We start from the raw sequence: 18,843 nt of genomic DNA on the forward strand, positions 1-18,843 counted from the left end.
GCGAGTTATACCATATTGTAAGATTATTACAGAAAATATTTTTACTGAAATTAGAACAAATTTGTCTCAGTTATTACTGAGACAATTGTCCAAAAAAAATCAACCCTTGAGAAAACCACTTCTTCTGTATGTTATCGGAATAAACTATTTATGCTCTATGTTAGTTTATTAATGAAATATTTCTTTACGAAATATGAACAAAATTGCCTGAGGCGTTAATGGGAAAACCATCGGGGGAAAGCTCACCCTAAGATTAAGCTACTCCTTCGAACGAGTTGTCATATTGTTAGGTAATTAATGATACGTTTATTTATGAAATGTGGTTGAGAAAATTGTGCAAAAAGAACGCATCCCATACAGTAAATTACACCATATATATTTTTTCAGAAAAATTATTCATATGTGGTGGAGATTTGTTAATAAAATATATATTTATCAAAAGTAAATAAAATCGTCACAGCTTTTTTTTTTTTTTTGAGAAAATTGAATTATTTTAAATTTTAATCCTTCAGTAAATTACCCTTGCTTTTAGGTGTCGAAGGACATAAAATTCGAAAGATATTATGTTATTAAAATGTTATGTCTAGAATTCGGTGCAGATAAGTTGAACAGTATGGCCTCTATTTGAGTGCGTGTAAAAGCGTGACGAACCGAGAGACAAATAGATGGACAGACATCGAAAAATCATTTTTTTCGATATGTAGGAGCCATGTAACTTGAATTTATTGAAATCTAGTATTCGGTTTTTATAACTATCACCACACTTTCTTCTTTCGTCGCTCGAATGTGAAAACGAATAGGCCTACACCGACACGTACTGTGATAATTTGTAATCTCAAAAATTTAATTTGTTATGTTTAATGTGTGGTTACTCTAGAAAAAAAAAGCTTATGCATGTTACATCATTTTATTATCAGTTTTTCATGCTACTGTATAATTTGGTACGATTATAGTTAATATTCATGGCATCTTTTGGAAGCATTCGCGTTCCTCACAAAGAGAGCTGTAAAGTTTACTTTTGTTTAAAGAAAGCACTCTTGATTTTTTTTTCACACAGACTTGCATTTGTTGCACTTGTGGATATGAAACAAAAGGAGAGAGAGAGAGAGTCAATACTTTAAAAAGAAACACACACACAGAAACACTAGAACAGTTTTTTTTCTTCATGACAACGAGCTATCGCTGTGACTGTGTTCCTCACGCTGTGTGTAAGCTGCAGGTTGCTCTTGTTTTGTTTTTTTCTGTTCCTGACTCACAGACACTCGCAGTGAGTTGAAGCTGTGTAAAAACGGAGAGGGAACGGTTAAGCATACCATACCATAAACTAAAAACAATCGCTATTAGTAATAAATAGTAAGCTAATTCTGAAAAAATACGTCATCAGAAAAACAAAAAGTTATTTCATTATTATATTATTTCGTTTCTTATTAACATAAAAATTATACACTTTCTACAATGTTTTGTAAAGAAAAAAAATTGAACAGGACCGGATGGGATTCGATCTGGTGTCAAAACAGTATAAGAATTACTAGTCCGTCACACTACCCACTTGACCACACAGATTTTCTTTTGTTGCCGATCTTTTTCTTAAGAAATAAATGCTCATGGCTATAGAGCATGTCATTTCCAAACTTAAGACAACAGTTTTTCTCTTTGTTTATATATTTTCGCATAACATCTTGCTTACAGAAGCTAATTTATATTTGGCAGACAATTTACACCCTAGATTTAAGCCAATAAATGCAATATTTTACTCCAATTTCCATTCCTTGGTTCAGGTCTTCTCCTACTAATCTTGTTATTCCCTCTGCAATCGTGCTGTGCTACTCCAAAAATTCCCTCGAAAACATTATTGCCAGTATACACAAAACCGAACATAATTTTGTTTTTTGCTTATATTTTTATTATTTTATTATATTTTTTGGAAATATCTCCTTAGATGGATTGCTTTCTATTATCTCCACGTACTAATAACTGAATTTTACCAATAAACATATGGAAAATGGAATAATTGCGAAAAAATGTGAGTTACAGTATACGCGCAATATTTTTTGCGCATGGGAGTACCTGATGGTTTTATGGTTTTTTTTTTTAATTTAACAAAAATAAAATAACATAAAATAAATAAATAAATAAATAAATAAAAAAACACTTTCCTTCAATACTAGACTTAGAGCTTAACATAGGATTTGAATTACATATGCTCTTGCCGGGAATCGAATTTGGGTCTCTTGCACCAAATGCGAGAAGGTTAACCATTTAATCATAAGAGATTATTATTATTATTATTATTATTATTATTATTATTATTATTATTATTATTATTATTATTATTATTATTATTATTATTATTATTATTATTATTATTATAACCCATTATAATTGTGTAACAGTTCATTTTTTATTTGTGTGGTGTATGTGTGAACCTCCAGGATACCTGGTACAGTTTCAGCCATACGTTGGATGAGATGTAAATACACCTAAAGACACTGGCTTGGAAGAATACGTTGTAATACAGTTGACAAATTGAATTACAAAAGATATGCATTTCAAGATATACGCGAATAGACTATTTTCATCACTTTCATTAGCAAGTGAGTTAGCCGAATCGGGTATTGGTTTCACTGGAACTATCATGAAGAACCGAATAGAGAATTGCCCACTAAAAGATCTACAGGAACAAAAGAAGGAAGGTGGGGGCATTTGTTTCAAACCCGACGCAGCTAGCAAATGCATGGTGGTGGAATGCAATGACAATCGTGTAGTTCATTTGGTAACTACATGCAATGCTGTGGACCCTGCAAAGAGATGGATTGCTAGGGAGGAGAAATTACCAGTTTTATAATCTAATACTGTTTCAAAGTATAACAAGTTCATGGGAAGAGTGGATAGGATGAATGAAAACATTGGAAGTTACATAATTTCAAGCATATCCAGAAAATGGTGGTGGCGTGCTTTTGCGTTCTCTATTGATACCCCTTTCCACAATGCTTGGCAACTCTACAGGAAAACAGAAACAAACACATCATTGGATTATCTAGGCTTCAGGACAAGTATAGTCGAAATATATTTGCAAAAATTTAGTTCTCTACCATCTTCAAGCTGAAGGGCGAAAACAAACACGGAATTTCTGTCGCGTATCCGTAGAAGTTTAAGACATGACATTTCTGATTACTGGATAGCTCCGGCATCACACCTTACTACACTCAAATGTAATTTTAGTTCTTGAATTGGTCAGTACCTAAATATCAATCTATATTGATTTTGCATATATCTGAAAATTTAACGTGAGAATATTTTATCTATATACCTCCCTATAAGAACTATTGGTTACATAGTTTAGAATCGTTAAAGAATATTTATATTCATATGCTGTAGTAAACATTTATATTTTATACTATTCGTCCTTTATTTCATACTATAATATTCGTACGAATTATATTTGCAAAATAAAAATATGAAAATTGATCGCTTGATTTATAACGATATTTCTTCCTAGAAAAAGTTGAGGTATAGTGGGGTGTTCTATTTGTAGAATAAATAACATATATAACAAACATTACTGTCACGTTCGTTCGTAATGTCAGTGTTTAGGAAAAAATCTTACTGGTCCCGTTCGTTCCTGGTGTTCCAATATTGGAACATGCCAAAAGAGCCGAATTAATTACGAAAAGTTATATTAATCGTACAAATAGAATTCTCTTATTCAGGAAAACAAATTAAAAAAAAAATCGAAAGTAAAAAAAATTCGGGCAAAAACGGGTTAATTCTGAATTATTTGGAAATATTCAAATAAACTAGACAATACTAAGGAACATTGTTAGAACAAAACATTGTTTTTAACGAATTGACAGAATAAAGCTTTTTTAAAATAAAAAGTTAGAGCAGGGTATGGAATTTGAACTGATGATCGTGGATAAAAATAAAATACTTGCGCAGCGCACGCTAACCATCTACTCTACGAAGTCATGTTAAAGTTTGTTCCCTTAGTAGACGCGTATCAGAAAATCACTACTACAGACTGCCTAATTGCCTCGCATATTTTGTGCCTTATTTCTTTTTAATTGTTTGTTTTCGTGTAAAATGTTTAGTACGTATGATTATTAGAGGTGTGCAACTAACTAGAGATGCAAGGGCTCGAAAAAAACCCGATCTTTTTGAAAAAAAAAAACTCTGTTTATTCTGCTTTGCTTTTTTGCTTGGGAAATTTTGGGCTTTCAAAATTCTGCTTTAAATTAATAAAGCAGGCTTTGTTTCGCTTCTCTATAACACAAAAACTTATTTAATTAGTGGTTGATACCGACAATAATATAAAACATCGAAAATAAACCGTGAATTTCGAAAAGATATTTCAAACAATTCTTAACATATTTACATTATGAATTCCAAAGGATTAATCAATGTATATAATAAGAATTTAACTTCCTATATATATAAGTTAGCAGTGTTGGCAAGATCCATGGTTGTTTTTGAAAAAGCCAAAAACTCTTTTTTTTGAGGGGGTTAAACCAGTTTTTTTTTTAATTTAACTATTTTGCTCTATGTATTTATATTACATATTAACAAATAAGTTTGTTTCGCCTTGATGTTATTATGCAACAACGGAATGGGCACATAAGTTTAAAGAATTCCGGTCAGTAAATTTCTTAAATTGGAAAACTCTCGCCTTAGCCATCGTGAAAATCCCGTCATTACTTTAAATGTAAAACAATAATGGAAATATCATGTTATTGCTTTGCATGTAAAATTTAAAGATCATCATATCTTAATCAGTACGCTATAACTGAGGTACTAACTACAAATTTAGTATGTAGATATCATTGAAAGTCCAATCCAAGCTAATGTTGGAAGCTACGTAAGCAGTCGATAAATTTTGCCAATTTCTAACAATATATTTAAGCAAGCTTGGCTTCTTTATAAAACAACAGGCATTCAGGCAAGCACAAACATACAATTTAGTTTCGTTTCGTATGTTTAGGCTTAACATTCGTATGTAATACTGAGGTTATCAAGGAGAAGACTTTCGCTTAAAGTGACATCCGAACCGCTGTTTGGTTTACATATGAAAGAAGGGTTGTGGTTCGACCGAGAAGTGAACATGGAACACCTTGATTAAAAAGTGAAACGGAGATAAAACTAATGCAGATTGTTTGATATGTGGAAACGTCATCATGAAGTTCACACGATTCTCATTTTTCGTTCTTTTTATTCTTTTGGTTTAAACCAGTTTTTTTTTTTTTTTTTTTTTTTTAACCAGCCAACCTTGAAAGTAAATACTTCTTCTCTCTCTTTTTTTTTAAAGTACACAAATAACTAGCAAAATTGTATGTAGTATTTTTGCTTCAAAATATTCCATACCCTCTTTTTGAAACAAAATAAAATTAAAATAAAACATAAGAGAAATACTTACATTTATGTGATACACTTAAAGGCTCCACATCTAGAGCTTTGTTTCGGGTGGTTCTGTATATTCTTGAAATTCTACAGTAAGTTTTACATAACTACCATCACGGTTTACCCAGTCCTCAATATTTCTGAATTTTTAACAAGAGGAATTTAACATATGAAGGGTGTGAGGCAAGACATGGTAACCCATAATTTTACTATTTTAAGAAATTAGAGATTTTCTGCTGCAGAATTCATTTTCAAAGTCGGAAAACTTAATTTTTTACATGCGACTATACAGGAAGGATTAAATGGACAAGATTAAATGAAGTGGTATGCGTTGCTGTCTATCTGGTGCTGAATAACTCAGCAATTGAAAATTTGTTGGTTACCATGTTCTTGTCTCACACCATACATATCATTGCAGAACTCTCTGCCCCTCCCCCCCCCCAAAAAAAACTACGGAATATATTTAGGGTAAGCCAAACACAACTGCACAACAAACATGACTTAGTGGTTAGCTTCTGCGCTTGTCATCGGGAATTCCGGGATTCAACCCAACATTCGACCATTCTGGCAAAAGTTTTTGTTCATACCATCTGTGAATGTAGAAATAGTACGTGTACTGTGAGTCTTGGTCAACTTCCTTTCTTAGTGTTTTAAAATCGCTGTTACCAGCAGTGACGGTTTTTTTTGGGGGGGGGGGGAGGGGGGGAAGGTATTTCGGACTGAAGCGTGTTCCCCAAATTTACAGAATGTCTAAAACAAAAGAAATATCTATTAGTTATACCTTTACTCATAAACTTTAAGCTCCCCCTCAAATAAAAATTAATATTTTTTTAAAAAATAAACATTAATAAGAAAAATTCCTCCCAAAATACTTTTCTAAGTTCGCCACTGTTTCTCAGTATAAAATGATCTTCAAGGTTGCATCCGAAAGATTATTGCTAAATATATAAACGAAACGAAATATTAGTTATGCCTGTACTCATAAACTTCAAGCTCCTGCCAAATAAAAATTAAGAATTTTTAGAAAAACGAAACAATCAGAGAAACCCCTCCTGAAGTACTTTTCTCAATCCGCTACTGATTATTTGTACAAAATGGTATTCAAGATTGTATCCGGAAAATTATTGCTAAATCATTGCACAGCTACAGTATAACAGAAATGTGAAAGTACGCTTTGACGGATATATTGAAAATCGTACGCTTTAACGGATATATAGAAAAACGTAAGTTTAACTTTTTGCGCTAGAAGATAGAATACTAGCTAACTAACTCTCTGGCCTATGGAACCCGGAGGTTCAATGCCGCGTTCACAAAAGCTCTCCACTGACTTCTATCCTTAGCTAACTGCATCCAGTTTCTACTTTGTATTCCAATCTCTGCGAGATCCATCTTAATATTGTCCTCCCATCTGCACCTAGGTCTTCCTAATGGTCGTTTTCCGATTGGTTTTCCTGTCAAGACTTTGAAAGCGTTTCTACTTTCTTCCATTAGCTACATGACCCGCCCACCTAAGCCTCCTAGACTTCACGACCCTAACAATGTTGGGTAAACCATATAAATTATGTAGTTCCTCGTTATGAAGTTTCCGCCATTCCCCATTCCCGTTCCTCTTGGGTCCGAATATTCGTCTCAGGATCTTGTTCTCAAATACTTTCAGTCTATGTTCTTCCCTCAGAATAAGTGACCATGTTTCGCAGCCATACAGAACAACAGGCATGATTACCGTTTTGTATATTTTAAGCTTCAAATTTCTCGACAGAATTCGCGACGACAAGAGATTTTGAACCGAATAGTAACACGAATTCCCTGCTTTTAGTCGACATTTAATTTCTCCGTGAATATGATTTTCCTCTGTTGATATTGATCCTAGGTATTTGAAACTATCCACTTTATCAAAAGTATTATTTAATATTTTAACGCATCCATAGTTTGCTGTATTTCGGTCCCGACGCACTTCCATGTATTTAGTTTTATCTGCATTTACTTCTAAACCCATGTCCCTGCAAGCGTTTAATAAGATCTCTGCATTTCTTTCTATTGTTCTCCTATCATCACCTATTAAATTTACGTCATCAGCATATGCCATAACCTGGTGAATACCGTTCAATTCTAGGCCCTGGTTGCTATCTTTGATTTTCCTTATAGCGTATTCCAGAACGAAGTTAAATAATAATGGCGACAACGCATCTCCTTGTTTCAGGCCATTTTCGACGTAAAAGCTCGTGGACAAAAATTTTCCTACCCGGACTTTACTTTGGGGTACTAAGCTTTTAGAAATGAAACACGGATGACAAACTGAAATGATACAGAGAAGAAAAAAATATCGATAATTCACAAGTTAAAAAAAAAAAAAAAGTTAAATAGCCTCTAAAATTGCTCTCGAATACTACATTCTTTATGATTGTTTTAAGTCGTACAACACATGCTCCATCCATCTTGATGGTGAATTCCAGAGCGAAATATAGCATTTAGGTCATGGAAATTTTATCTAACTATAGAGTATACTGTAAGAAAGCTATTTAGATAGAAAAATCATGAAAATGAAAAAAAGCCAAAATTCTCGTTTTCTTCCCCAAATAAGCAGGCTTTTTTGCATCTCTATAGCTAACAGTATGAAAGATTTACGTTGTATTTCTAGTAAAGCATAAAATTCCCTCTCTCTTTGTAAATTTCGCTGCTCGTTTACAACGTCTACGAAAATGGAAATTAGAATTTAGCGATGAAAGTTTCGGAGATTTCTTTTATTAATTATAACTTCTTTATTTCTTAATTTTTTTATAGAAATATTTTTTTTTTTGGGGGGGGGAATATCTTTTTCTTTTTCTGTATGTTTCTAAGAAAGCGTTTAAGGTTTTCTATCATAAGAGAGAGAGTTATTTCTATTTATGTAATTTTGAAAGACATGCGACAGAAATTCTGGACAGAAGTGTACACTGACTCTTCACATCATTTTTCTTATGTGATACATAGTTCTCGGACATTGGCTCACTCACTCTGGTATATATATATATATATAAAGTACATCTAATAAAAGCCGCTTTCATATGAGTTACAGAAATATGACAGACTGTTATTTTCAAAATGCTGATTTCATTTCTTTTTCATCATTTACTTTTTTTCTTTACAGAAAATTGAACTAGCTGTTTTAACCACCAAATGTTGAATTACAATTAGATCAATATTATCTACGATTCTAACAATATGGATATGATGTTTGAAGCTTATTTGACGCACGAAGCAGGACATTTAGAACCAGATGATTTTCCACAGACGAAAGAGCCGGTGTGGATTCTTGGAAAGAAGTATAATGCTTTGCATGGTAAGTTTCTCTAGCGTGTTCGTATATATTCGAGATCCCTAACTGTGTAATGATGGAATTTCATTTTATTGATGAATTAAAATGTCGTTTGAACGATAAGGCAGAACCAGTCAATTTGATTGCGAATACTGCATAATGTCGCGCACCAAATCACAAGAATTAAAAGAAATCTATTGAGACAAGAGTAGTAGGAATTTTGCCAAAAATAGCCCCTGGCTCAGGATCCAGGGTCAATGACCTAAGGGTACATAGGACCATTCCCTCTAAATTTGGCAGTGGTATCTTGGCCCACCCTGTACATTTTAGTTGCATAATATTTACCCCGTTAAATTTTGAAAATTGCCAAATTAAAAATTTTGTGTGATAGTATAAGGCCGGTGTATGTAGCTCATAAGTGTAGGTGATCCATCTGGTTTCCTTTTTGTGAATAAAAATGGGATAAAAGTTGAAATTTCGGAGGATCTTAAGCTATTTTTGTGTTTTTTGATGAGGCTTTATTATCTTATATGGTTGAGTATAGGGGTTCATTCCCTTTCATAGAAATACATTGAGAAATCCTTTACAAAATAATTTGGGAGGGTTACATCGGCCTACCCCTTAAATTTGGAAAATGTAAAAAATAAATAAATAAATAAAATAAAAAATAAATGTTCTCTATTACTTAAATATGTAATTCTGTTAATTTGGGTAGCCTACTTATCCATTGTATGGTAAAAATAAAATGTCAAAATATAAACGACGTAAGTAATACACCTGACCACGTGGTAAATTATTAACCTAATATATCCTCTTTGATCAGGCTTTATCACGTTGTATAGTTATATAGTTGAGTATAGGGAGCCATTCTCTTTCACAGAACATGAATACATAATGTTTCCTTCTTAAATTTAGGGATTACATGACCCTCTCCTTAAATTTGGAAACTATCAAAAAATAAGCAAATAAATAAAATTAGGTATATGTTAGCTAGGACTCGAATATGTAACTCATTAAATTTGGGTGGACCTGCATACCCTCTTCTGTGGGTAAAAGAGTGTCAAATATTACCATGTGTTCGGCAGGTGGTCGGTTATTGATTTAATTAATCTTTTTTTGATGAACCTTTAACACGTTATATGGATACATTGTTGAGTGCAGGGATCCATTCTCTTTCATAGGACATGCGTATATTGATGCTCCCTTCTCAAATTTTAGGAGGGACACATTAGCTTTTCTCTGAACTTTAAGAATTGCTAAGAAATATATATTGGTAAATGTTCTCTAGGACTTGAATATATACATCTGTAAATTTTGTTGGTTTTGCTTATTCCTTTTTTTGGATACAATTTTTTTAAGAAAATATATATTGTCAAAAGTAACACTATATTTGGTGGAAATTTTAAGTTTTGGTGAGAAAGTTCAATTAACATGATTTGCAAATTTTGGATCTTGTACACAGTGTTCATTAAAATAAATTGTAACTTATGATCATGTGGATCAATATAAGGTCGCATTGTCTTTCATTGGACATGAGTACAAGAGGCACTCTTCTTAAATTTCGAAAGAAGTATATTTGGTCCACCCTTAAATTTTGGAATTGTCATAAAATAAAAATTCGTAATTTTTTCTACGACTGGACAATGTACATTTTGTAAATTTGGATTGTCTAACTTGGTAAACTCCTTTTAAGGTAAACAATTGTCAAAATTCAACTTTAAGGATTTTGACTTCATACATCATCGTTACAGTTTGAAACTAGGTACCATGCATAGTCCAAGATCACTGGTGTAAAAATTTAGGACTTGCAACCTGATAGGTAATTACGAAAACTAATTGATATGAAAGAACATTAATTTCGCACTTTGAACTTTAGTCACAGTTCACATTCTAGGGTTATTAGTGGAAAGTCACACCTAATGTAATTTGATTGGTTGATCAGTGAAAAGTTATTCTTGATGCAGTTTGATTGGTTTATCACTGCTTCTAATTACTTTGAAATTTTGGACTTGAAATCAAAATTTAAGATATGAAACCTGATAAGCTATTATTAAAACTTATTAATATATAATAATATTTTTTCTCACTTTGAACCTTAGAATTTGTAGTCATGGTTCATTTATAGTCTAAGGCCATTCGTGATAACTTACCTTTAGTGAAATCAGATTGGCTGCTCCCTGCCTCAAATTTTCAACTTCATTATAACTTACTGATAAAATTGATATACGCCATGATAGTGATTTTATGCCTCTGTTATGTATATTCCTGTTTGTTTTCCCTAATCATGGCTACAACTAAAATTGTTATTGTATATTTCAAAATGGCTTCAACCGAAAATTTGATTGTACAGATTTAATTTAGGTGGGCATAAAACAGTTAATTCCTTTGAATGTATTTATTTTCTTTAAAATGTCCTAATGAATTAGTATGTTATATTCCATTCACATAGGAAATAAGGGGGCATTTTATAAGATTGTTTTACTTTAAATAATGCTCTAATATGTTGTAAAGTGTTATTTTATTCACGCATGCGCAAATACGTACATACCGATTGATAATATGCCGGGAAATTGATATGCCATGAAAACAAGATATATAAAGAAAAGAAACTCGGGAACGTATGTTAACGAATGATAGAGTAGAGTAGATTAGGGTAGTAGGGTAAAATGGTGTGTAGAGAACTTACGTATGTATGTGACTGTGCTCTGACTTAAATATTAACGCTAAAACGTATGACAAATACTAACCAACTTGTGGTAGGTTGCCATTAAAGAGCACATATTCTATCTACCCAAGTCAGGGCAGTAGTGCTTCCGTAGGGGGTAGACCCTTCAACGACGGTGGGTATACACAAACGAAAATAGCTGGGAAGCCATGGATACGGTTGCTAATGAAAAAAAAAAGTAATATGTGTTAAGATACGGTAGAGTAGATTAGATTAGGGTACACTTGGTTGTTAGTAAAGTAATGTACCTTATATTAGGATACTATAGTAGACTAGGGTAGGTTATGTTAGTTAGTAGAATAGGTGAAATTAGTAGAGTGGGATAGTTTAGGCTAGGTACGTAAGTTATGTAAGTAGAATAGGATAGTTCTGTTTTTAGTAGAGAAGGTTAGTGCAGTAGAGTAAGTTAGTAGGTAAAGCTAGGACAACTATATTTCGTTCACTATCTCTATGTACACTCATGTCGAAAATGATTGTCGCATATGTATAATTGTCTTCTTGTAAGAATATAATTTGATAATGATTTTGCAGGGCACTTTTAATACTGATACTATGTGTATAATCGGGAAATGTATATTTGTGGTAAATTTCATAGGAAAAGAATTATAAATACGAAAATTAGAATGAATAGAACAAAATGTTGCTAAATGGAGAAGAAAGTTTTATTTTCGTTTTATTGTTCTTATTTACTGCTCTTTTGACATGAAATTTACTACATACATGTCTTTGCCGATTATACACATACCAACATTATAAAAAATACCGGATGAATTCGTTATCAAATTATGTTCCTCCAACAACATATTTATAGATATGCGACAATAATTTTGGACATAAGTGTACAGTTGCTGTCCGATGCCGACACATCGTGGGTGGTAGAGGATGTCATCAAACTCAGTACGACACTTATTTATGGCTGGTCAAAGGGAAGTCAGTAAGGACGACAGTTTCCTTGTTGCCAGATTTTCCTTTTTGTGTTATTTCTGGAGGTCTTTTAAAAAAAAACCTAAATTAAAACATAATACCTATGAATTTTATATACGAGCAAACGGTTGCAAAACTACTAATATATATATAAAAGTGTTTAGCGAGGGTGTATTAAGTTAGTCTTACAGATTGTCTAAGCAGGTTTTAAATGGATGCATTTTTTTAATGAACTAGTGAATCCGTACTGACTTTGCAATTGGAATTGTGAAGACCATAAAGTGAACCTTCATAATTATGACAAAACTTTTAATATTATACAATTATAAAATTTGCTAGTGTTGCTTTAATTCTACGTCTTTTCTACACGGCTAATTAAGCGTAATTTATTGTTAAGGTGCACAGTATATTAAGCTAGTGTTGCCCATGACATGAGAAATATCTTCTTAAATTCGAGATGAGATGAGAAACATGACAATCCTAGTCTCATTTTGGAGACTAGAATCGAGACGAGACGAGAAATTTCATGAGTCTGGTAGACAACTCTAGTTTATCCCAGTATTAATTCTCAAACACTATTTTAGTGTTACATGAATAATAGCATACAAGTTATAAATCGATAAAGTGCTTGTACGAACACAGTGAAGAGCATTTATATATATATATATATTTTAAAGATACTCAAGTCATTACACGATATATTCCAGTTATAAATATGGTTTCAGTGTTGTTTCATCATTCCCTTCATGAACCTCTAGTTATGCTGAAGGTTTCTGATAACCCCTAGATAAAATTAAGACAAGTGAGCTTCGTCTCGCAGTGTGAAACTACGGAAGACATTCAAACCATCCAAATACAATACTAACTTTGAAGCAGTAAGCTCTGTTTTCAACTATTTGTTGTAATACATGAATAAGATCAAAGATAGAACCTGCTCGGAATCCATCTAAAAGACTAATACTCGTTATCTCTTACTGCTTTTTTCTGTGGCGATAAAGATTGAAACCAAACATCGTGAACTTAAACCACTTTCGGTTTGAATAGAGTTTTAAGAGAACATACCGTATAGAACCTATTATTGAAACGTTGAATCAATTGCAACGAAAGCTGCTCCTCAATATATTTTACAGTTTTTGTTCTATGAAAATCAGTATTGAAACGAGAAGTACTAGTAAATTCAACCACTTTTGGTTACGATAAATTTGTAGGTTGTGATAATATATACTCTTGATATATACACTATATGATGTAAGATACATATATATACTCTTGAGACGCTATATCGACTGCAGAAAACTGTTCGTTACCGTCTGTTATATGACGAAAAATGTTAAAACTGGAAATTGAACTACTTCCGGTTTGAATAGAGGCTTAAGGTAAAAGATAAAAACTCTTCTTGGGAAGCTGAATTGATTTTATGTTCTCTTTAGAACCTGAATCGATTGCAAAAAATATTTGTCGCTATCTATTAACATTTTTATTTAATGGCGATAAATGTTGAAACCGGAAATGGTTAATTTTAACCACTTCTGTGAATTTACAAAAGAATATGAGACGAAGACATCTTTTCCGATAATCGAAACAAGAGAAGAAGGAATTATTGGAGAAGCGAGACGAGACGTAACCATCAAAACCTACGAGGTGAGACAAGGAAACTTTACTCCTCGTCTCATCTCGTGGACAGTACAACGCATTTAGTATTATATTGGTAATATCATAGTTACTAGAAAGTATTTAAAAAAAAAAAAAACTTGTTTTGTAAAAAGGATTTTAAGGAATTGACAATAATAATAATAATAGTTACTGACCATCAGTTCCTTTTCTATGCAATATACTCTGCTTGAGAATTTGAAAAGTCGTAAGGTAACATAGTGCAAGTGTGTTGGCGTTTTTTGGATGGTGTTTTGTGGTTCCGGTGAAAGGGGACCGACCCTTTGGGATTCTGAAACTGTACATGAGAAAAACGAATGAAGTGTACTTTAATGTTGTAAGACTATTGTTGTATGCTTTGGTAATAGATCTAATCTTGGAATGCTGTTTCTACGTTAATATTTGATTTATAGATTGGTCGCCTCCATATATACATTCTTTAATTCTTCTTCTTCTTTTGTGATTTAACACATTTTATCTGTAAATTTTCCAAAAAAAGTGGCACCCATATTCCCTATCAGTACTTATCTGTATTCACCATTCCACCTTTATTGCATAGTAATATCAGTGGTGCCTCCTCAACTTTATCTTTTCCGAACAATTGTAACATCATGTCCCCAGTGACACGATAGAAATATAATCAATGAAAGAAGTTTTATATTTGATCAATGATTTCTATTAACGCTATTAAAAGTAGCTTCTTGCTTATTTTCAACATGAACTTAAAACCTATGGTAATCATATTTTTTTTCTGCTTAGTACTGGAACTCTTTGGTAATCCCCAGCAGCACCATCCTATTTGTATGTACGTTAAACCTATATTAGCATATTTTAGCTTGTATAACGTAGATAATAAAAGCTGGAATGCATAATAACAATCATATCTCTCCTAAGTAGTTAATTTCGATTGTTTAAATATTTCAAAAAATATAAATTACTCATGTTTTCTTGATTAAATTCTGCTTTTCCCTCCTTGGTTCCTTCTCAAAAGAAATAAGCTATGTTAAAATTTAAAAAATCATAGATTTTGAATAATAGTTCAAGTTTTTTTTTTTTTTTTTTTCTGTTAACATGCAAAGTTTCAAAACTGTTTTAATCACAAATGAGGCAATACTTTTCTGGCTTGCCGCGTTTTCGCCTCGAGAGTTCTTTTTCCGCATGTTGGCTCTTATTAAAGCACTGAAACGATGTATAGATGTGTCAACTGGACGCTCGTGTCATGCAAGGCCACAGCTTCGTGTGAATTGCTTCATTTATTAACATTGTTTAATATGCCGAGTGCAACACCCACACGGTTGCAACGCGGAAGATTTTCCATCCCGTTGTGATCACGGTAAAAATTTCGTACTTTGAATTTTAGTCAACATACAGTCTGCGGTCATTAGTGTAAGTTACTCTTGGTTGATCACTTTCAAATCTTCGTTTAAAATTTTTTAAAAGGTTTCAGTATTTTCGCTTAAATTTTTTTCGATCATTCTTTGACTTTTTAAATTTTTAGTTTAAAAATTTTGGTTTTAAAGTTTTAGTTTGAAAATTAAGGATTGGGAATTCTTCGTTTGTAGATTTTGATTTGAAGTAGTTTAGAAATTTTGGATTGAAATTTTAGTTTAAATTCTTTCATCACTTTTAATTTTTTCCTTGGAAAATTTTTGTTTAATTTTTGTAAGTTGGAAAATTTTTGCACTCATTGAAAAGTTCATGAAGTTTTTTTTTTTTTTTTTAAATTAAATGTTGGAGAATTGGCGAATGGATCTCTATACTCAACCAGATAACCATATAATAACGTGCGAGTGTGCTCCCAGGCAGACGGTTGTTCTTTGCTCCTTGGTGCACTCAACTGTGATGGGTGTTAACCTTGAAATGTATAGAACCAGTGTGGGGTTAGTTGGGATCGCTCTAGGAAAATCTTTGTGCTCAGCACCAATTCACAGAACCGCTGGCACTAAAGTGTTTTTCACATACGGTCTGGTGATTTGCGTATTGTTAATAATTGGTGGTATGGAACATCGTGCTGATCCTATGAATTCCCAAGGAAGCAACATTGCAGAAATTGAAGAGATCATGACATCTCCTCGTGAGTCAAATGATAGGGTGATGGCTGAAGTTCGACTATTGCGTGAAACTGTGACAAAGTTAATGGATAGGGTGAACACTGTTGAAACGAAACTCGTGAAAGTATCAAGTGAAGTGCGTGATTTATAGTAATATGTAAAATTCCTTGAGCTGAAAGCAGATGACCTTGAAAATAGATACCGGAGACAAAAACTTGTGTTTTATGGAATTCAAGAGGATGAGAACTGGAACATTACGGAGAAGAAAGTGTGTGATGTATTATGTGATAGATTTCAATTAGAAGTTGACAATGAGCTGTTGCAGCGTGTGCATCGTGTAGGAAGGAAGTACCCTAATAGAACTAGTCCCATCGTATGTAAATTTCTTAGTGACAAAGAGAAGGAACATATTTTGAAAAAGAAATTAAATTGCATGATACTAGGATATATGTGGATCAGAACTTCTGAGGCAATGAAAAATGAGCGTAAGAAACTCAACCTTATTTAATTGATGCACGAAAACAGGGTAAATACGCGAACATTCAATTTCGTTACTTTTATATAAATGGAGAAGGATATCCATATTCAGAATTGGAAGGCAATGAAAGGGAAAGCTTTCAACCGAACGAAATTGTATCTGCTACTTTTGAATATGACAATCCAATCGGACACCTGTTTCACTCGAGGCGGCTGTCAATCATTGTGAAACCGAACTGCAACAAGGAAAGGATCTTTCTGTTCCCTCCCCTTCCAACTCATTTGGACGCTTCCAAGTATCCAAGAATAGATCTGCCTGAAGTCAAGGTATTGAGGACAATAAAAGAATGGAAGCAGAAAAACTGGTAAGTTGCTTTCAGCTGATCCAAGTGAATCATTCGAAACAATTGCGCATTCAGAAACTCATCAACTGTTTAATATATATATTGTCAAAATTTTCGTAGTTTGCGTGGTAAAATGAATGATTTCTTTTGTGGTGTGTTATCAAATAATTATGATTTGATTGCGATCACGGAAACTTGAATTAATGAATCACGTTGTAACTCTGAACTATTAGATAACAGGCACACAGTTTTAAGGCAAGATAGTAATATCATAACGACTGCGAACCAAAGGGTGCCAGGGTTCTTATCTCTGCTTTGATCAAATACAATATGTGCTTATTATATGAACTTAGGTAATTTCGTCACGGTAATTTTGTCACCAAAATATTAGCATGTAGGTTATTTCGTCATTGGAAATTTTGACATAGTAATTTCGTCATCAAAATATTAGCATGTAGGATTTTGTCATGGTCATTTTTTCACCTTTATTGAACTAAGTAGAGACAAAGTAAACGACCAAAACAGCTAACCTTATCTTAATCAAACTTGGAAAACAATTCAGTTGGTATTCGACTGGAAAATCGAAGTTTCGGATACTTGGCGCAAGAACAAACACCAGTAAGAGAACATAATGTCAGCTTCAGCAAATGTTAAAAGCACAGGCAAAACTATGGACTTATATATCACTATTTACAAATATTAAGTGTTGCCGATATCAAAATTTCAGAACAGAAGATAGCAAACAAAATATAACTTGTTATAATGCAATAAGTGTTTTATGTGTTTCATTTTCTACTATTAATAAGATTATGGGAAACAACAAACATTTTTTTTTTTTCAAATACTTAGTTCCAGTGTTATACGTTATGCACAAAGACGAGCCGTTTCTGCAAAATCTGAAACACTTCTAGTTTTCTTTTTTTGGTGGTTGACCCATAGCATCTTGAAGCACAGTTGAAACCGTTGCTTCAACTTTTAAATTCCATGAATAAACTTCCAAATAGTAGGGTGAGACATTCATACCAGATGATGAAACTTTTAGTTCCACGATTCACGAATATTATTTGTCCTAGAATTGCTGTTCAGGGTGGCTAGTGAACATTCCAAGTGTCTGGGGGAGGGGGTGCATTACGTAAACGAATATTCCCAGACCGAGCTTTAACACGGTGATATGTGCCGGGCACTTAAGTACTATCAAAATAGTCCAGAAGTTCCAGCTCTTCCTCCGAAGCCTCTTGAATTCCTGATGCACATCTGCTATGGGAAGAAATGCCAATCCGTTCATTTTCTCGCAAAATAGACGAAAATTTTCATTGCTCTTGTATCATTCTGTGAATCCAAACTCTTGGACCTTCCTCCACGTTGACTGAATCGGGTGAAAAAAAGCAACGCTGTACACGAGTTGAAGTTCCAAAAGTTGCCTTTACAGCCTGCATTTCCGCAATCTCGAAATCCATAACCACAGTTACAGGATCCGCATGTTCACTAAATTCGCTGCACTGATGCACCACCGCACGAAACGGTTCATATGAATTTCGTTTCTTGCTCTGCATTAGGCTGTATACCTAGGAAAGGAAGTCTCACCTCAAATAACATATACGTGATTTTTCTTAAGGAGCCATTGAAAAGTTACCGTCCACCATCCATGTTTCACTTCTCAATAGCTCCATGAGCCTATATTTAAAAGAAACTTCCAGAAATATTTAACGTTTTTCTTCCTTTATATAAATTTGTTTTCTTCACATATATCCAATAACAATTTGCCAATGTTTACTCAGAGTTGAAATATAATATAGCTGGAGGATGGTCCAAGAGTTTGCGTTCAGAGAGTGGTACAAGAACGATGCAAATTTTCGTCTAGTTTGAGGGAAAATGAACGGATTGGCATATCTTCCCTTATTTGTTTACTATTTTCTGTTTTGAAATTTTGATATTCGGTTAATATTTGTAAATAGTGATATATAAACTCATTAGTTCCCCATG

The 18,843-nt window shown here is 33.1% G+C and overlaps 1 protein-coding gene across 8 annotated transcripts in view; it reads left to right on the forward strand.

The window, feature by feature from the left end:
- Positions 1-18,843, forward strand: part of Atg4a (Autophagy-related 4a) — a 440,329-nt gene that overhangs the window by 32,420 nt on the left and 389,066 nt on the right. For 7 of the 8 annotated variants that reach the window (XM_081769296.1, XM_081769295.1, XM_081769301.1 and 4 more), the window contains exon 2: positions 8,522-8,713. In XM_081769296.1, the coding sequence (XP_081625422.1) occupies positions 8,596-8,713 (118 nt within the window). In that variant the 5' untranslated portion in view covers positions 8,522-8,595. Of the gene's footprint in view, positions 1-8,521; positions 8,714-16,745; positions 16,882-18,843 lie in introns of those variants that run through there. The other variant, XM_081769302.1, reaches the window with a different exon arrangement.

Source organism: Thermobia domestica, chromosome 8, assembly GCF_964235325.1.
Source record: "Thermobia domestica chromosome 8, izTheDome1.hap1.1, whole genome shotgun sequence".
NCBI lineage: Eukaryota > Metazoa > Arthropoda > Insecta > Zygentoma > Lepismatidae > Thermobia > Thermobia domestica.